The sequence below is a fragment of the Ips typographus genome, linkage group LG8, assembly GCF_016097725.1.
Source record: "Ips typographus isolate SLU linkage group LG8, UJ_Ityp_2.0, whole genome shotgun sequence".
NCBI classification, from domain to species: Eukaryota; Metazoa; Arthropoda; class Insecta; order Coleoptera; family Curculionidae; genus Ips; species Ips typographus.
In genome coordinates, this window is record NC_138429.1 from 5,581,576 (window position 1) to 5,603,036 (window position 21,461).

At 34.0% G+C, this 21,461-nt stretch overlaps 1 protein-coding gene across 1 annotated transcript in view; it reads left to right on the forward strand.

Annotated features, from left to right (window-relative positions):
* RhoGAP100F (Rho GTPase activating protein at 100F) overlaps positions 1–21,461 on the forward strand; it is a 58,161-nt gene that overhangs the window by 28,641 nt on the left and 8,059 nt on the right. Inside the window, 23 exon segments of the mRNA XM_081985308.1 lie at positions 449–562; positions 655–798; positions 1,137–1,384; positions 1,443–1,598; positions 3,659–3,850; positions 4,370–4,564; positions 4,622–4,795; positions 4,902–5,030; positions 7,921–8,027; positions 11,402–11,544; positions 11,617–11,746; positions 11,905–12,054; positions 12,112–12,337; positions 12,729–12,797; positions 14,654–14,696; positions 16,088–16,286; positions 17,132–17,166; positions 17,168–17,251; positions 19,502–19,637; positions 19,691–19,971; positions 20,031–20,159; positions 20,161–20,260; positions 20,614–20,798. Coding sequence (XP_081841434.1) covers positions 449–562; positions 655–798; positions 1,137–1,384; positions 1,443–1,598; positions 3,659–3,850; positions 4,370–4,564; positions 4,622–4,795; positions 4,902–5,030; positions 7,921–8,027; positions 11,402–11,544; positions 11,617–11,746; positions 11,905–12,054; positions 12,112–12,337; positions 12,729–12,797; positions 14,654–14,696; positions 16,088–16,286; positions 17,132–17,166; positions 17,168–17,251; positions 19,502–19,637; positions 19,691–19,971; positions 20,031–20,159; positions 20,161–20,260; positions 20,614–20,798 — 3,369 coding nt within the window.

Consider the following 21,461-nt stretch of genomic DNA (forward strand, 5'->3'; position numbering starts at 1 on the left):
GTTTATTTGCCTTTAAGTAGCCAAAACATCTATTTTAAAAAAGATATATAGACAAAGAGCTTTAAAATTGTTATAATTAATCAAAAGCAAAACAAAACCAAAACAAATAACTCATAATTCACGATACAGTAAAACTTTTGGTAGTCAGCAAAATATTAAGCAAGTTCAAAAGTATAAATTGTTCAACTAAAATCCACATTAATATATGTTTGAACTTCATTTTAGTCCACTTTATAACGTAATTAATTCTATGGTATTTAAAGGTGGTAGAAACTAACAAAAGCTTGTCAAAGTTGGTTATGAATGTGATATCAGATAAAATGGAAATATCTAATATGTTGTCTTTATTATATGTTTACGTTGCTAATTAAAAGCTAAAATTAGGTTATGATACAGCAATTGTTATAAATAGTTGACTGAACATTAAAATACAAAAATTGTCTTGCAGCATGTGGAAAGACGGGGTGAGATGATTGTACGCATATTAGAAGCCCGTCATTTAGGACGAACAGCCGTCGATCAAGCCAAACGATTTTTGTCAATGCAAGATGTTAAACATCAAGTAAGTGAATGTTTCAATTTACTACAAACTCACTATTGGCTGTAGAGTTATTTTATTGTAGTGTGTTTTATCACGTCACATTCTTCTTCCAGGTGCAGTTTGTGGAGATCGTAAAGCGGCCTGGACAGACTTTGGGGCTATACATTCGGGAAGGAAACGGCCAGGATCGTCAGGATGGCGTTTTTATTTCCCGAATTGCTTTAGAGTCTGCCGTTTACAACAGTGGATGTCTTAAGGTCAGTGCAATGGATTATTCACAACAATGGGTTACAAGCAGACAAAATCATTAGCCAGGAGGTTTACAATCTATTTAGGAAACAGTCACAAAAGCATTAACGAAATCAAACATCTACTTAATCCTAAATGGAGCAAATCCACTTAGTTAATATATTGTCAAAGATCCGATTTCACTTTTTGTAATTCAATATTAGTATTAAGTTCGATACGACGCTCACTAAGGTCTTTAATAGTATTATCAGTCACTTCCCTTATATGTGATAAGTAATTGATCGTTAAGACAGGAATTAAACTTCCCAAGGTGCTATAATCCACTGGACAATATAAATTTTTATAGGTGGGCGACGAAATATTGGCAGTTAACTTAGTAGATGTAACGCACATGAGCCTGGACGATGTTGTCATCATTATGTCTATTCCAAGAAGACTCGTTCTGGCAACGAGGCAAAGAAAGGGCGGGAAGGGCGGTCAAGGGTCGCCCGCCGTTCAAACCAGGGCGGAACACAAGCCACCTCCTGTTGTTGTTATAAAAAGGGATTTGAGAGATGATGAAGTTGATGAGGTGGACTCTGCAGATCAGCACAGGTCAGTGCTTACAGCCAATTTGATTGATTTTGGTTTCATATTTTTTTTTACTTTTCAGAGATCAGATGCGTCAAAGGCACACAGGAGATGGCAGGGAAATGAATGAAAATCGATCTCGACTAGGTCTGGGATTATCAACCATAGACAGACAATCAGGTCTGGATCGACACTCGCAACAGCCTGACAGCAATGGACTGGATTTGTATTATAACAGGTAAAAGCTAGAATTATTCATTGTTTTGAACTTAATGTTGTGGATATATATCAGTTTCAATTTTAAACCATTTATAATGAGAGTGGTCCAGTTCATCACTCGATAACCCATCAAAAAATAAGTTGATGTGCATCATGTAATTTGTCTGAAAAATGCTTCCTAAGGAAAATACAGTCCATCAAATTTCAGGTCAAAAAATCGTTTTTTTTCTATAACTGTCAGAATGTGGAAGCAATTTTAATCAAATTTAGAATAATAAAATTAATACTCATTAGGTGATGTTAATGACGATTGTCAAAATTGTCTTGTGGCTTAGATACAAAAAGAAGGTTTTCATTTTTCGTCTTATTTCCTACGTCACTACATATTTTTCAAAAATGTCAGTTTCTTTTAATTTCCTTGTTCAAATTGAAAAAGAAAGTATCTCTTATAAAATTCTGATTTCAAACTTCGTTTACGAGATAATTGAGTTATTACGTTCAAACACCCGAAACCAACCCAACCCATTTCAAAAATTGTCTGGGAAACAGTGAAAATTTGCTTAAAAAGATTAAAAAATGACTTTAGTTTTGAAAATTGACTTAGAAACCAGTAAATTAACTTTAAAATGGTGAAAATTTACTTGAGAGGGTTAAAAAGTCTCTTGTTTGTTCATCTTTTAGTCAGTTGTCATAGTTTAAGTATTGAAAATTGACTTGTAGTCATAAAAAACTACTTTGTCTAGAATTTTTGACTACAAATTCACAAATTTACAACCTTGAAAATTGGCTTGACTTCTACACTCATCGGTGCAAATAATTGGAGCATTTCTAAGAAATTCGGACTGATTTTATTGTTTTAGGACTGAAAAATCGAGTTTAAGACTATTTATAATAGTAAAAGTCAAGTTTTAGACTATTCAGTAATGAAAATAAAAAATGTTGGCACTAAATGCTACGATATTATTCTGAAAACTAATTTTGAGAAGTGAATTAGTTCGGAAATGTTATTTGGACTGTTGTTTGAATTTTAAACTTGTTTCAGTCTAGAAAATAGCATTGTACACCAATTAAAGTCCTGAAAATAGACTTTTAGGCTCACTTTAGTCTTAGTAAAAGTCAACTTTTAGACTATTTTAGTAATAAAAATGAGTTTTTTGCGCAAAAATCTGTGTCTTGATTTCCGGATTGTTTTTAGTGCATGAAATCCAGTTTCAGACAGCCGACAATGGATTGCAGTCAGAAAAGCAAATTTTAAGATTATTTCTAGTAGTAAATAACAAGTTTTTAGACTGTTCAGTACAAATTTGGACCTTCTCACAAGTTTTGAATGTTTAGTTTTACACCACCTACCTATAATCTAAAAAATTGAACGCCAGTAAAAATTTGTCAAAAATCCTGTTTTTTGACTATTTTCATTGTCAAAAATTAACTTGTAAACCTACCAGATGACCAGATTTTAATTCTTTTGAGACATTTTTGTAATTACGAAAGGAAGAAAATGACAAACAGTCTTCTCCACAATACTTTATTATGACCTTAGATGGTAAGGTCTGCTCAACAAGTTTCGGTCACATAAATGACCATCTTCAGGAGCTCAAATCAGTCGACCAATGTGACTACTGTCTTTTTACAAGGGGAGAGACAGAGAGACCCATGTTATGACGAAATAGTGAAATTAACAAAGTTAAATAGGTGAACAAAGCTCATTATGGAGAAAAAATAACTATAGCACATTAAATCAAAAAATTAATTAAAATTAAACATAAAACTTAAACTAGACCCATTTAGGGCTGGGTGAGACCCTAGGGGGGAAAAAAGAGCTTAACACTTGTGCACCATCCACAGAAGACTGCACCATCCACTGAAGAGTTGTAATTGTTCAATAATATCTAGTGAGCGTAGAAAATAGAGTGGGAAAATGAAGTCATTCATTTCATAATTACTTGTTCCAAATTTGTTCGTTCCAGATATAGCAAAAAAAGGAGGATTGTATCTTCCTTATATAGGAAGCGTTTTTCAGGAAAATGACACAAAACTGGACCACCCTGTATAGTTTTAATTGTCTGTTTCATGTTTTAGTCGACCACCTGATACAAATTGGGGCTACCAACCTCCTCCTCCCGTCATCACAGAACAACCAAAAGCTTCCCAGCCTCACTTTCCTCAGTACGAACGAGGATATCCGAACACGCTCGAAAGTTTAGCAGAAAAAGTGCATTCGTTTGGCATGGGTCGCAGAATGTCCGCAGGTGGACAACCTGTACCATCAAGGTACCTACATAGTTAACAACAAATTAAACAAACCGGAGTAATTGAAATGAGAAAGTTGAAATTGCTGTGCATACATGAACATCCGTGAAACATGCAAATCCAATTATCATAAATTTTTATTTAAAGTAAACTTTTCAACTACTTACACGCAAAGTTTAATCTACTCCGTTAATATGAACCTCCATTATGTAATACGTATACATGATAAGGCCAATACAACTCTTAACTAGACTGCTGAATTATTTTAAAAGTTGCAGTTAAAAATCATAAATTCCTGTAACACTAATTATTTCCAGAAAATTAGTAATGAGTTATCCAATTTTCCTGCTTCAGGCGAGAAAGTCAATTCAAATATTTACTAGTCAAATAATCTTGTATGTAGTAATTTTGGATTAAGTAATGCGGTTTCTTTATAGTCTTCAAGTAAATACCCAGCTGAATTATAATGAACTTTGAAGCTTTGTAAATACCAGCAAGTTCTTAAATATGTTTGAACAATATCCTTGATGTTAATTTCAGAATGACTTCACAACAAAGCCCTTCATCACATTATTACGTGCAACATAGCGGAACAGGAAGCAGAAGAATTATGCCTAGATCCGGTTCTGATCAGCATTTACCTCATACAGAGTATTCTGACTATACTAGTATCACGCAAGCAGGACGACACAGTTTGCTACGTTCTAGTCTCAAATCTGGCTCTACTTTAAGCAGGTCAGTCTTGAGTTATTTTTTTGCCATAAAGCCATTAAACGTAAGTTGCCTTCCTAGATACAATCAAAGATTCGTGGATCAGGCTGCCGTAGCAGCTCAATTACAATCCAAATATGGTCCGACAGGAGGTCAATATGGGGCACAGAATTTACGAAGAAATAGGGGAAGTTTGGATTATTCCAGTGATACTGAAGCTACTGTAGGATCTAGAGGTGGATATTACTACTACAGGTAAAGAAATAAATATTTTCTTTAGTTGACACTATTTGTAAGAGTGCTGTCTGTATACCATTATAGCGATATCATCATCAATAAGAGTTGTTCTTACTATTTTCAGAGATAGGAACGCTCCAGTTTCTCACGCCACAATTCCTTCGCTTGGTCGACAGGGTTCTTTACCTCCTGCACCTACCGATATGAGTACCAAATTCAATTCGCTCCCTAGAGATACCAGAGCTTCTACAAGGTAAGCAAACTTACCTGTAATTTGATAAAATGTGATTAGTTTACCCATTAACTTTTTAATCTGTTGATGATGACTTGTTATGATCCAAAAATCGTTTAAAACAGGGTCTTGATGTCTGATAAAATCTCTCAAACTCATCATTATTTAGAGATAAAATTGTCAATCACTACTTATATCCGGGAAAGTTTCGATTCGTTATAGCCTTCAGGAAAGCCCGATTTACTCCTCGGGGACTCGTTGGTAGACAAATCCAGGCATTCGGTTTTCGAGTCACATATATAACATGATTACAGCTAGTTCCGCTAGGGAATGGTTGGGACAATGTGAGAATCTGAAACTTTAATATTTTAAGCAAACCTGTTTTTAAAATCAATTTTAGAGACTGTTTTGTTTATAAGAACCGTACAGTCCAGACAACAAATACTCAAAGAAAGTATAGAAGAAAATTCTTGGAACACAATTTTTGTCTTAACCTTTTTTGGACTAGTTAGAAGGTAAACTCTTAAGCCGGAGGGAAAAAGAGGTTTAATTTGTTGGTTGTTGTCTTAATCTCGGATTAAATTTGCTACAAGTTTCACTCAGTCAAGTTTTTCGACATCTTTCATAGTTTTCGAGATATTGAACTGCAATTTTGAAAAAAAATTGTTTGACATATTTTCTGTTTTTGACCGGATAAATTTTTAACGACAAAAGTCTCATTTTTCGGTTATTTGCCTATATCTCGAAAACTATGCGTCCTAACCGTTTGAAAATGAAGGAAAGTCAGAAATGTAATGAAACGACATATCAGTCAGTATTTTCCAAATCTGGGGGTTACGGCACTGAAATTTGCTGTGTAACCAGTCAATTGACCTTAAAATCCAGATATGCACTGTATTATTTCCACAAACCAACTTTACTTTATTGAAACTGATCATTACTATACAACATTAAAGAATGTCAGTTACAATACAATGAAAGACAATTTTTTTCAGTATTTTTTAAATATGGGAGTTACAGCCCTGAAATTTGCTGTGTAGCCAATAAATTGACAATAAAATCCAGGCACGTACAGAATTTTTTTCCATAAACAACCTTTACATTATTCAAACTGTGATAAATCCTTTTGAAAATGAAGGAAAGTCAGAAATGCAATGAAAGGCCATTTTAGTTAGGATTTTCAAAATCTGGAGGTTACGGCACTGAAATTTGCTGTGTAACCAGTCAATTGCCCGTAAAATCCAGATATGTACTGTATTATTTCCACAAACAAACTTTACTTTATTGATACTGTGATCATTACCATAAAAAATTAAAGAATGTCAGTTACAATACAATGAAAGACAATTTTTTTCAGTATTTTTTAAATATGGGAGTTACAGCCCTGAAATTTGCTGTGTAGCCAGTAAATTGACAATAAAATCCAGGCACGTACAGAATTTTTTCCATAAACAACCTTTACATAACTCAAACTGTGATAAATCCTTTTGAAAATGAAGGAAAGTCAGAAACGCAATAAAAGGCCATTTTAGTAAGAATTTTCAAAATCTGGGGGTTACGGCATTGAAATTTGCTGTGTAACCAGTCAATTGACCTTAAAATCCAGATATGTACTGTATTATTTCCACAAACAAACTTTACTTTATTGATACTGTGATCATTACCATAAAAAATTAAGAATGTCAGTTACAATACAATGAAACACAATTTCTTTCAGTATTTTTGAAATCTGGAAATTACAGCCCTGAAATTTGCTGTGTAGCAAGTAAATTGACCATAAAATCCATGGACGTATAGAATTTTTTCCATAAACAACCTTTACTTAACTCAAACTGTGATAAATTCTTTTGAAAATGAAAGAAAGTCAGAAATGCAATAAAAGGGCATTTTACTCAGAATTTTCAAAATCTGGGGGTTACGGCACTGAAAGTTGCTGTGTAACCAGTCAATTGCCAGTAAAATCCAGATATGTACTGTATTATTTCCACAAAACAAACTTTACTTTATTGAAACTGTGACCATTACCATAAAAAATTAGAGAATGTCAGTTACAATACAATGAAACACAATTTCTTTCAGTATTTTTGAAATTTGGAAGTTACAGCCCTGAAATTTGCTGTGTAGCCAGTAAATTGACTATAAATCCAGGCACGTACAGAATTTTTTCTATAAACAACCTTTACATAACTCAAACTGTGATAAATCCTTCTGAAAATGAAGGAAAATCAGACATACAAGTAAACGACATTTCAGTCAGTAATTAACAATAACATCCAGTAACATCCAGTAACATTAGGAAAAAAATTGCACTTTTGAAATGTGTGTGTAATAATTATTTTTTTACTCAATGCAGAATACAAAATCCATTTACACTCATGGATACATACATCTTATATTTTTACTCTGAATACTGAGCAATTTGAAGAGTTTTGTATATTTTGTTCTAAATAATGAAAGTTAATACTTTTTGCTGCAACATGTGTACTATAATACCCTTTCTGTCCCGTATTAATTACTCCTCGTAAACTTGCTTATTAAGAGCGAAAAAAATACTATTCATTATTTTTAAATGGACTTCCTCTTTGTTTAATTTAATTAGGGAAACTTAATTAAAATTTACTACGCTACCTTTGGCAAAAGAGTAAAAAGAGATTTTTAATTATTGCAAAGCAAAATCCTTCTCTTCTACATAATATTGTTAGGAGATACAGTTACCTGTGTATTCAGAAATATTTACTTACATAAGAATTGAAAATTTTGTTTTATTTTTTGGTAAATAGTTCTAACCATCAGCACTCAAGGATAAAAAAAGACCATCCGTTCATTTTGTTATCTAAAATCCGCGCATTTGAATAATATATCATTCTGAGAAGTTAGAAAGCATTTACCCGACAACAATATTTCTTTTTAGGTTAGCCATGAATAAAAGATTTGGAGACCGAAACGTCTCGCTTCTACAAGACGAGACGGATGGAGCTCTTTCAGCACCCGAAATGCCCTCGATTCGAAAAGATCGAGGTAAGTGCTCTTTTCTTTTTCGTTCATCAAATTCCAAAAAGGCCAATATCGCATAGCGATTCGCGCTTGGGCATGCTTTATTAAATTTCTTTGATGTCTTTGAGCTCTCGCTATAGGCTTTTAGTAGTGGTTGCAGGCAAATTTTGGTTCCAAATTTATGAAAGTGTTACGCCCATATTCAGTGGCTTTACCTTTCATAGTATCATTTAAATTGCACATTTCGCTTTATTACCAAAGCGAGAATGAGTTAGAATATATTATTAGCATGACAACTGTTTTTAATGAAATGTGTTTTACAGTTTCTGTAATATAATCAGGAAAACCAAAAAACACGCACACAGAGAAAATGGATATAGGAGGACCGAAAGTTAATGAGATTAATTTAACAAGCTTAGTTTAATATCAGTTCTTTTTCATTCATTTTTTTACCGAATAACAATCATCACAACATGATAAATTTACCGGTAAAAGATATCATTTTCCTGTTATGGCCTGTCATTAATTTCAAAAAGTCGTCACACTTTTCATATGCACCCCCTGTATAGTAACGGCACTGACGTACTGTGAAACTTCTAGGGATAAGTTTAGCAGTTCTTTACGAACACTTTGCTCTTTCTCAAACTTTCACCGTTTTCCGAATTATTTAGCAAAAACTGGTTTGATGCAACAAATTTTCAAATGTTGAAGTTCAAATGTTGAAAGTTTCAATTGTTTGAAGTTGAAATTATGGTTTGAAATTTAAACACCCTGTAACCCAGTTGTTTTTGGGAGTTCAGGGTGGTTTAGCCACTTAAAAGAACCGTTTTGAGCTGCTCTTTCAGTGGTGTAGAGTAAAAATTCAATCCTAAAAATTGCGTACAGGGTGACAGAAATAGTGAACCAATACTATACCAATATACTTTTCTCGCGCACCCTGTATACTGGAAGCAAAAGCTATCCTGCAAACTTACGATGTTGGGTTAAGGAGTTGATGAGAGACATTTTTAGTCTTTTGCAAATGTTTTGTAACTTTCACCGTTTTCGAGTGATTTAGCAAAAACTGGTTTGATGCAACAAATTTTCACATCACTTGAAATTGTCGTCTGAAATTTGAACACGGTTTAAATGACAGTTAGGGACAAAGTTGCCTCTAAAACCCACTTGGAGCAAGAAAATTATAGTTTTTAGCACATTTTTGGAATTCTCATTAAATTTCCTATTCAAATAACTGAAAAAAACACTTCAAAATTTGCTACAGTCAGGGAGAATTGCGGTGTCTAATTTTAAACTACCAGAAACAAAATTTGAAAATTTGAAAGAACAGTCAGAGACAAAATCGTCTGTAAAACCACTTCGAGCAAGAAAATGACCGTTTTAGGCACATTTTTGGAATCCTCATTAAAACTCCTATCCATAACCTTAAAAAAATTACAAAATTTGGTACAGTCAGGGAGAATAGCGGTGTCAAAGTTTAAACTGCCAGTAAAACAGTTTGAAAGAACAGTCAAAGACAAAATCGCTTGTAAACCCACTTGGAGCAAGAAAATGATTATTTTTAGCACATTTTTGAAATTATTATCAAATTTCCTATTCAATTAACTGAAAAAACACTACAAAATTTTCTACAGTCAGGGAAAATAGCGGTGTCAAAGTTTGAATTGCGAGAAACACAGTTTGTAAGATCAGTCAGGGACACAATCGCCTGTTAAACCCACTTGGAGCAAGAAAATGATTGTTTTAGGCACATTTTTGGAATCCTCGTTAAAATTTCTATCCGATAACTCTAAAAAAATAGTACAAATTTGGTACAGTCAGGGAGAATAGCGGTGTCAAAGTTTAAACTGCCAGTAAAACAGTTTGAAAAACAGCCAAGGACAAAATCGCTTGTAAAACCCACTTGGAGCAAGAAAATGATTATTTTTAGCACATTTTTGAAATTATTATCAAATTTCCTATTCAATTAACTGAAAAAACACTACAAAAATGATTATTTTTAGCACATTTTTGAAATTATTATCAAATTTCCTATTCAATTAACTGAAAAAACACTACAAAATTTTCTACAGTCAGGGAAAATAGTGTCAAAGTTTGAATTGCGAGAAACACAGTTTGTAAGATCAGTCAGGGACACAATCGCCTGTAAAACCCACTTGGAGCAAGAAAATGATTGTTTTAGGCACATTTTTGGAATCCTCGTTAAAATTTCTATCCGATAACCTAAACAAACAGTACAAAATTTGGTACAGTCGGGTAGAATAGCGGTGTCAAAGTTTGAACTGCCAGAAACACACAGGGTCAAATTTTTTCTGGTAAACTAAAATATTTACTTTACCGGTAATTTACCCATTACTACAATCTTCTATATTATCCTTCTACTGTAGTTGTTGTACAATGTTTACTTTGTGAAATAACGAATGATTAATTAAAATGTCATATTATATTTAACAATCTTTATAGTTGACTTACTTTAAAACTTTAACTTTAAAAGATTAATGTTACTTAATTTTCTTAACAACACTCGTTTGACTGCAAAGTTTAATTAAACAGTTAAAAAAAACATTAAGGCTATACAAATAAAGCTAAAGTGATATTATACCTGTAAAATTAAGATTAAGTACCAGCACAATAAGTGAATTGACAACACAAACAATTTCAGAGCATAATAAATGTTGCAGTACACGTAGAATATTAGGAATTTTCCTGCAGTATTAAATTAGGACACGTTTTAAATACACTTGGAAATCCCTTGTCGTGTAATTATTGAACACCTGAGTGTATTTTGAATTTAATGATTCGACAAGTTATCTTACAACGATCCTAAAAGATGCGTTCAAATTAAATCCCTTTATTAAGCAACGTATTAGCCGAACGTTTTGCGAAACCCCACAACTTGCGTAATGCGAGTATTAACTACTTAAAGGTTCCTTTGTCCTTCTCAAGTAACGTTCCAACTTTTCGAAAACACTTATTCTAATTAATATCCTCCTTTGTCGCCAAAGTTTTGCATAAAACAAAGCAGATTCCATAATGTTGAATTTTATTACACCATTATCATTCATTCGTCAAACCCGTTATTCTCGGCGTCTCGCTTCTTACTTTCCTTTTTGTTCTCTAAAGTATCATTTACATAACAATAGAGTATTTACAGCCTCCTACGTTGACTTAGCCCTTCCAGAAGACGCTATTAACCCTTCGCAGCATCATTATTCGACAAAATTCAAATTGTTTATGGGGTTTTAGGCTTTACACTGTAATTAAAGAAATTTGTTTTGCATAATGCTGACAAAATTACTCACTGTGTTTAATTTGAAGCACCTATCATTTTGTATTTTGCACTTTTTGGTTATTTTGCTTACAAGGACGCATACCTTCATCACCTAGTGTGTTCTCCTCAGATGAGTATCGCCAATGGCTTAGTCGAACACCATCAACTTCTGCTATATACGAACAAATTAGAGCGTCCAGGGACGTACTTAATCAACAGAGAGCTGCTAGGTTCACTTATAGTGCCGAAAATATCCATGATGCTCTTAAAAATGTAAGTAGACTGGGTTCTATTGAACCTGACTGATTTGGATGTAGTTGAGTGAACTTGTGTGCAATTTTACAGATTGAAAGTGGCGTTTACAGTTCGTATGGTAGGCCAGGGGCTACCTCTACGTTAGATAGGCATTTTACTCGAAACCAACAATCGAATATTCCAGCTCGATCATTGTCTACGCAACATATCACATCTTCAAGTAATTGTTTTCTGTTCTATACGTATACAGTGTGTCCATAAAGTATAGAAAAAATTCGATTAAATGCGCATTTTTTGATGAACAACAGTTTTAAAATACACTGAATTTTAATGGACACACTGTATACTCAAAACATACTTATTGACAAATTGTTTTAGCTTTAGGAAGCACTAGATCTCCTTCAATGCGTAGAATGCGACAACTGTTAGACTTAGATAATTCAAGATCAGGTGCTGCACCTAGTCCAGTTCCTACTCCTAGTGGAACACTTCCTAGAGGGCAAAGGCAACTTGACATAAACCCCGCAGGTTACCAACTCAAAATTCAATTCCCAAATTTAGTACATGATGAATTTTCCTTTGTAGAATTTCTGAAATATAAAATTGACAAGCCTGGTATGCCTGGAGGAACCTCGATCACAGGGTTGTCTCAGTTAACCAGCAGTAATCTACCCTCCAGCACAGATGAGCCTGTTAGTGGTATGTTATGGGTGCACCTTTTGGCCGGTAGAGGTCTCAGAGCTTCAACGGGTACTTCAGCAGCCACTACTCCAGTTACACCAAGTGGTGGTGTACCAAGTATAGGTGGTAAGTGTTTCAAATGAACCTCCAATTTACCTGAATTGTATCTAATTTTTTGGAAGCACTCTAAAAATTACAAAAAGTGATTTACTGTTATAACTTTAGTTTGGACACACTTAATCAAACTACAGTTTTATCTGTTACCCATAAATCGCTTGTGAGTATTTTTCTAGCAGAAAACCAACAACCTATCATTTTTCATTTTGATTTTTTAGACCCACTAATATTATTGCAAGGAATGTGGCCTAATAACCCGACTTATTGTGATTATAAGTTCATGCTAAAATAACGTAATATTCTTTACCTTTAAAAACCAATAAATTTTGTATCATTAAAAATTAAAATCTCTACCATAACAGTTGTTTAGATTTTAGATTCACAGAAACCTTGTTGTTTTTTAGGTCCAACGAGGCGTTTAGAGACTTGTACTGTGTTTTGGAATGCGACCGAGTGCATAAGCTAGGACAGTAGTAAGTACATTCATGCAAAATAATTGATTTATTAAATTTGTCCTAATATAAGTCAATTATTCACGCTTATGAAAAATGACATTCGCTTATTATGTCACATCTACGGGGCGCAGTGCAAATTTAATAGAACTGTAATTTTAGTTTCTTTTAATAAAAGAGTTCAAAATTTAATAAAAATATTGAATAAAACACGTGATTTAAACTATGTTTATTCACGAAAAGAACAATTATAACAAAGAACAAAATAACTATTAATTTACTGGTGTGCAAATAATATTTTTACAGGAAAAATGGCGATGGTCAATTATTGATGTTTAATCGTTCACATCATCAGAATTGTTGAATGTGTCATTGAAGCTATCTTTTCATCATTATTCATATTCATGCATCATTTTAGAGCTATTTTTCTATTTTTAAAAACGTTTAAAAGTGTTTTTTTATGGAAATTAATTTGTTGGAATTTCTAGAATGTCATTTTCACACATTTTGATTTTTTTGACAGTCACTGAGATCAATTTGCATTTTTATGTCATTTTCACTGTGTTTTTTTATTTTCGAAAATATAAAAACATTTAAAAAGTGTGTTTTTTACGGACATCTATTCTTTGCAATTTTGAAATGTCATTTTAACCCATGTTTCTATTTTCAAAGTTCTAGAGTCAACTGAGATTGGTTTTCAATAATTTTTCATGTTATTTTTCAATCTGTTTCTCCCGATTCAAAAAAAATCCAAAAATTGTGTTTTTTATTTAAAAATTGAATCTTGATTGTGTGACTGAGTATATTTGCATTTTTTAGGTCATTTTTCACTCGGTTTTTTTTCATTTTGAAAAATATAAAAAAAAATCAAAAATTGTGTTTTTTTTTTCAGGGACATTCTTTGCAATTTTTAAAAAGTCGTGTTTAGTGTATTTTTTTTTTTTGAAGTTTTTGAAAAATTCAAAAATGGCTTTTATTCGTCTGAGAATAGTCATCTGAGATCGATTTTCAATAATTTTTTTATGTCATTTTTCACTTTGTTCCACCGATTTCAAAAAATCCAAAATTGTGTGTGTTTTTTTTACGGATTCTTTGCAATTTTTGAAATGTCATTTAGCCCATGTTTCCATTTTCAAAGTTTTTGAAAAATTCAAAAATCGTGCTTTTATGGAAATAGATTTTTGGAATTTCTAGAGTCATCTGAGATAAGTTTTCAATAATTTTTTATGTAATTTTTTCACTCTGATTTCGAAAAATCCAAAAATTGTGTTTTTTTTTTATAAAAATTGAATCTTTGATTTTTTGACAGTCACCTGAGATCAATTTTCATTTTTTATGTCATTTTTCACTTTGTTTTCCATTTGAAAATAAAAAAAAAATGGTGTTTTTTTTTCATGGACCTCTATTTTTTGCAATTTGAAAATGTCATTTTCGCCCATATTCCCATTTTCAAAGTGTTTCAAAAAGTGTGCTTTTATGAAAATTGATTTTTTGTAATATCTAGAATCATCTGAGATCGGTTTGCAATTTTTAATATCATTTTTACTCTGTTTAAACCAGTTTCAAAAAATCCGAAAAGTGTGTTTTTTGTATGTTTTGACAGTCAAAAACTCAGTAATTTTTGGGAGTTCGGGGTGATTCAACCACTTAATAGAAACCGTTTTTGAGCTCCTCTTTCCAGTAGTGCAGAGTAAAAAATCTTAAAAAGTGCATACAGGGTGATAAAATAGTGATACATACCCACCATACCCTAACTTTTCTTGCAAATCCTGTATATGGAAGCATAAACGGTCATTCAAACTTACGGTGTTGGTTAACGAGTTGATTAGGAACATTTTTGGCATCTTGCAATGTTTATAAACTTTCACTGTTTTAAGTTATTTGGGAAAAACTGGTTTGGTGCAACAAATAGTTAAATCCGTTTGAAATTGTTGATCTAAAATTTGAACCGTTTTTAAACGACAGTCATGGACAAAATCGCCTGTCAAACCTACTTGGAGTGAGAAAATTACAGTTTTAAGCACATTTTCTATTGTCATTAAATTTCCTATCTAATAACATGAAAAAACACTAAAAAATTTGTGTACAGTCTGGAGAGAGAAAAGTCGGTGTCAAATTGGAACTGCAAGAAACACAGTTTGGGAAGACTGTCATAAACTATAATTGTCTGTAAAACTCACTTGTAGTGAGAAAATGACTGTTTTAGGCACATTTTTTTTAATCCTTATTAATTTCCTATCCAATAACATGAAAAAACACTACAAAATTTGGTACAATCAGGAAGAAATGCGGGCGTCAAAATTTGAACTGCCAGAAACACAGTATTTGTAAATTATCGTTTTTCACTAATTTTAACTCAAGCAGATTTTTAGATATTTTTCTCTGATTTGGAACATAGGTTACGTTCTCAAGTTTACTAACTATTGTAAGAATGTACAGGGTAATGTTTTTCTAAAGGTCATGTTCCCTTTAACCACCCCGAACTTTTTGTGGTGCACTATTGAAGTCAAAAGGCATTTTTCCACAATTTCTTGCATTTTTTCGTAAATGCAAGTGTTTTTTTCTTTGAAAGAACATAAGGGTTATCACACACATCCTGTAGAAAAAGTCAGTTTATACCAGCAAAACTCCGGCATTCGACAGATAAACATAATTTTGAGATAGTTTACTCATATATTGTGATACAGGATATCAAAGTTTTGATAAAAACACCAAAAAAAAACACTGTGTGACACTGTAATGACACCCTGTATCATAAAGTGACATATTTCATTAATATAATAATCTGTTGTATGCCATAGCCTTGCTGATATAAACTGACTTTTTTACAAGGTGTATGAGATAAACCTTCTTTCAAAAAGAATGCAGGAGGCAAAAAAGTTTCTAAATTAAACAGAAAAACTAAACTTCTTTGCTCTAAATTTTGTCAGTTGCGAAACAAGACTCACTCATAAAATTATTAGTAAAGTGCTTCTTATAGCACTATAGTTACGTAATATACTCGTATACTCACAACTACAACTTAAGGAAAGTTATTGTTCCTCATATTTCTGTTACTTGCAAAACTATTCCAGATTGTAATGTACGAGTATAATCGCAATCTAAAGAAACCTAGAAACTTATGTTGCTATTGAACTAAGTTCTGATTTCATAACAAGGCAAAGTTTATAGACATAATAAGTAGTAGTGCAGCCCGGGAATAAAGAACTTTAGCGTTCGTTAAAATTGTTATAAATATTTGAAACAAAGTAGCGTTGGAATGATTTCAATTCAAGTAACAGTTAAAGCAGCTTAACAACTTGTTTATTCAGGTAAGAACCGGGGACTTAGTGTTCGACTGGGACGAAAGCTTCGAGCTCGACTTAGTCAACAACAGGGAATTGGATTTGTTAATATACTCTTGGGATCCGCAATACAGACACAAACTGTGTTATAAAGGCTCTGTATACCTACCTACTTTGCTCAAGTCGGGACCGATTCACCAGCTGGCTCTCAAAATCGAACCGAGAGGTAAGTTTTGAGACTTTTAACTTCCTTGGTAAAGGGGAAAACAGTATAAAAATTAATTACCGGTTCTAGCAGCTTGGAAAATTAAACTATAAACCTCAACAATACATTATTTTTGATCGTGATAGATGAAAATTTCAGATTGCGCCATGCTTTAACATTAACCGGATGTTTAATTAGCGTTTTCAGCTGGCGGTGTTTCGTATTTGTAATTAAGTTTTCAAGTTTCACACCTTTAAATGATCTTTTTTTCTCTAAAGTTGTACCTAAGCCCGAGATTAATTTTATGGTCACAACTGTGCGTAAAATGTCAGGATCGGTATTTCCATCATCTTATAAAGTAGCTAAGAACTATTAAGTGTGTTGGTAGAAGATTGACCATCCATTACAAACTTTCTTCAATGTATCTTCTACATCTTGCTTTTGTAATTTTACTTTTACTTGCTTTGTCCAGTACTTAATTGATTTCTTCAAAATCCCCTACAGTAAAGTAATTTGCATCCAGATAACAGAAGAATTAGGACATAGGGTTGCTAAAATTTTCATTTCTCATTCTATTTCTCTCTCTCTTCTTCTCATTTTTGATTTAAAGACCTTAAACCGAATTATCAAGACGCACAAACCGCTTTTCTTTTTCATTTCATATTTATTAGTTTCTATTATCCCCATATTAGCTACTCGATGTATCAAATGAAACATCTACAAAAAACTGCATTATTCATTAAAAAAAAATCTTGTTCCTCGTTTGATATACGCAACTAAAATTTATTTGTCTAATATATTTACAAGGACGTTTATTAGCAGATGGTAAAGTTTTGTTAGTTTTGACATTAAAACTTGTTTTTTAGGCACATTGTATTTGAGACTGAGATACACAGACTCTCAAAACCCTCTACAGGCGCAGAGCTCTATCTTCATTAACATTATCCAGGACGACTCCATTGTTTGGGGTTGACCTAGAGTCTGTGGTAAGTTATTTTATATTGTTCTATACTAAAATGACATACTAACCAACTTAAGAGTGTACATGACATAGTTTTTGTGCAAATAAATTTCATGTTTCACCTACCAAGCAATTCCAGGATTAAATCAAGTCAGTTAATTTCTTTATCTACGATCGGTATATTATGAAGGTTTAATACGTCGGTTTACATACAAAAAAAGTAGCTCTACAACCCAGGGTTGGGTCTTGGCTGACTGCACTATACTCCTCTAGTCCTTCCGGTCTTCCAATAGATTCGTGTCCAGAGGGATATTCATTTTTTGCGAGGTCTGCTTTGATGTTGTCTTTCCTCCCATATCAGCCTCGTCAGTCTGTCATCTCGTAGTCTATTGACATGCCCATACCATCTTAGAAGACTTAATTCTTTGACAATATCACCGTCGCCATAAAGCTGACTAATCTCGGCGTTTGTCCTGATGCGATATTGGTTACTGTTAGAGTCGTGGTGGGGACCAAAAAGGTTTTTTTTTCTTTAGCCTTAGTCATTGTCCATGTCTCGCATCCATAAGGTGGCCTTATAGTGCTTTATAGACCTTTGAAGTTCTTGCGATGTTTTTGGATTTGAAGAAGTTGTTTAGGGAGAACAGGCATCGTTTACCGGCTTGTATTCTGCCTTTTATTTCCTCTGTGACATCGTTATCGACTGTAATTGTAGCTCCTAGATATTTGAAACGCTCCCTCGTTCAAAATTATAAGTGTCTATTGTTACATTCTGCCCTATTCTATCTCTGTGCCCCTGTCTGTTTATGCACATATATTTGATCCTTTCCTCGTTAATCCTACTTCTCTTGTAGCCTCTTCTATTCCATACCTTTTACTGTTGGTGTGGAGGTTCCAATGATGTCAATGACATCTGCATATGCTAACAATAGTTTCGGGCTTCGGGCAGACAGGAGTTCTGTTTGAATTTCTGCTGACCTCGGAGATTTCTCTAGGGCGATATTGAAGAGCAGTGGGCCTATTCTTGAAAGCAGGGAACGAAATAGAGAAGTGTTGATAGAATGTGACAGAAGAAGCTGACAATGGCGGGTTCGTGTCACATTCTACATGTCTTTCTCTTGATAATTGAGCCAAACCGAGTTTTTAACTACAGTCAGGGTGCGTATTCTTGAAACGAGGGAAGGGAATTATCAAGAGAAAAACCTGTAGAATGTGACAGAAACTCGCTATTGCCAGCTTCTTCTGTCACATTCTATCAACACTTCTCTTGAGAGCCCCTGAGAGCCTGTTATTTATTCGCACTCTGGATTTTCCATCTTCCATACATGTCTTCGTTATCTGGATGAGTGTTCTTGGGATCTCTCTCAATGCAGTCGTATGCCTGCCAAAAATCTATGAATAGTACGGTCAAAATTACATCTGTTTGGCGTGGATTAAAGATCTTCTAACACACGACAGGGTATTAAAGGCATTTTAATACAATGTCGTGTATTAAACTCATAACACTACGCTTACTTGCAAATCAGTACTTATTTTTATGAAAAATATTTTTTCTCCTGTTCAGACTTTTCTACACTACTTTTCTATAATTGACCGTTTAGGCTGTAGTAGTGATAGTTGTTAGTAGTGAAAAAATAATTTTTTCCACTTGTTGGATAAAACATTGTATGCCATTCATGTGTTAGTTATGTTTTCTAAGTCACTAGAGAATTAATAACACTCGGCCTAACGGCCTCGTGGTATAAATCTTTCTCGCGTGAATTATTTTCAACATAACACACTAGTACCATAAATAACTATATAAGTATTAAATGATTGCTTTAACAACTTGCAGTATGTTTTTTGCTATTAATTTTCCGTTTGTTCTTGGCAAACAATTTGATTTCTGCTTTTTCTCTACCTGTCTCTTGTCCAACAAAAGTCATACCAAGATTATGTTCTTGTTTTTGACTGCAAATCAATAAAGCTTAACAATATGTGATAATTTATTCTAGTAAAAAATAACAGTAATTTGCTGAATAACACGTTTAATATTCAGTTTCCGTTAGTTTCAACTAAAACACAAGCACAATCCCGGGCTGTAAAATAATGGATTTGCTTAATTGGTCGTGAAAAACTGACTTTACGGCCTGGTTCGCGTCCGTAAAATCCAATTTTACAGCCGACCGGTTTAATATGTCGTAGCTAACTAAACAATCACGTTGTTCAACTATCCTGGTGTATTTCTATTGGTTTTTTATTTAACAAATTTTTAGATAACAATGTAAATTTGTAGGTAAATCGAGAGAATAAGACTGGTGGAGTTCCAGGAGGAGTTCCTACTGGTTTAGTTGCTGGAGGTCAGCAAAGCATTCCCATAATCGTTAAACGATGCGTTGAAGAAGTGGAAAGACGAGGACTTGATATTATTGGTACATTACTCACATTCTTGCACACTCATAAATTTATGATAATTTATCGTTAGGTCTTTATCGGTTATGCGGTTCAGCCACCAAAAAACGAATTCTTCGTGAAGCTTTCGAACGAAACAGTCGATCAGTGGATTTAAGTCCGGACAATGTACCGGACATTAACGTGATCACTGGCGTTTTGAAAGATTACTTAAGAGAATTGCCTGAACCACTTTTTACCAAGTGTTTGTACCAAATGATGGTCGACGCTTTAGGAGTGTGTCTACCAGATGATCCTGAAGGCAATGCAAAGTTGATGTTTTCTATTTTGGACTGCCTTCCACGAATAAATCGGGTAGGAATTAGTTATTTACAATCAGAAGTTTGTAAGGAGTAAAGTGATGTTTTAAATAGGCGACGTTGATTTTCTTGATGGATCATCTGGCATTGGTAGTATCAGCCTCTGATCGGAACAAAATGAACGCTCAGAATTTAGCGACTGCTTTAGCACCTCCGTTGATGCTTCAGTCGGGTGATACTATGGACTCCTACATCCAATAAGTCTCACGATCTGGATTATCAACAGCCTATAAGTGTTTTGCGATATTTATTGCAAATATGGCCTACACCCAAACATCATTCAGGTAATGTGATGGATTATACTTGTATCAAATTTTTGAGGAGCGTCACTGCAACTATGGTTTTACATACCATTTGATGAATAGCTTGATGTGACGCGCCTTACTTCCTTTTTTATACTTAAGTTCATCTGCTTTTGTATTTATCACCTCTCAGTAGCAATAATTTTGGTATATTAAGTCGAGTATCATCATGCGTAACACTTTCAACACCTGCATAGTATTATGACTGATGCACCATATCGCTTAGTGCTAGTGCTGTTAATAAAGTGCACCTGTACGTAGCTTAGTCGATTGACTAGTTAGAGGTGTCGGTGTTGAGGGTAGTGTTGGTATTGAGAGGGGGCATTTCCAGACAGGTCGGCGCGGCAGGCCGCCCGGGCCGCGTGGAGACAGTCGCAGTGCGTGTCCAGCGGAAGCGTCGGGGGCGCGTCCAGGGCAGTCTCGGCCCTCAGCGGCTCCGTGTCCTCCTCCTCCTCGCTCAGCAGCCTCGGCCCAGCAGCCGCGAGGCCCACTGCCACCGGTCCCATCACACCAGATACTAGTAAGTACACCAGTAGTGGACGCACTTAAGTTGTAACATCCACATTAATCATCATAAATGGGTAATAATACTTAAGTTGCTAGGTTAGAGCCAATTCTAGCTAGGTGATTAGCAAACTTATGAGTCATGTGATCTAACAACGCCACTTTGTTAGTTGATCCAATGCTGTAATCTTACTTCTTCAAGAGACACTAGGAATCAATCAGCGTCAGCAACGACTTCAGTTCATCCACTAAGTTATTTTGAGAATGTCACCATACTACAAGAGGAAGTTGATAAAACGAAAACATTCTTTGTATGCATAAGAACCTTCTGCAACAATCTGGAAAGCATCTAGAGCTTGTTTGCCTTACACAGTTTAGCAGATTTGGTTTTTCTTGCACTTTCCAAAACAGTTTTGACTGTTAACTATCATTTTGTAAGTCTTTTTAGGTTATAGAAGCTTCTAGGACTAATCTAGAGCTTTTGAGAGCCTCCTATATCATCGTTTCACATAAAAATTCTTCTATAACATCTCCTAAAAGTTATTGTGCCCTTCCATAGACTATGAAAGATTCTAGAGGTCTTCAAAAAATAATCTCACTGGTTAGATATTTACTCTGGCAAGAGCCTTTAGAGAAACTTTCCTAATATTTAAACTACTTTAAGGCTTAAAACTACACT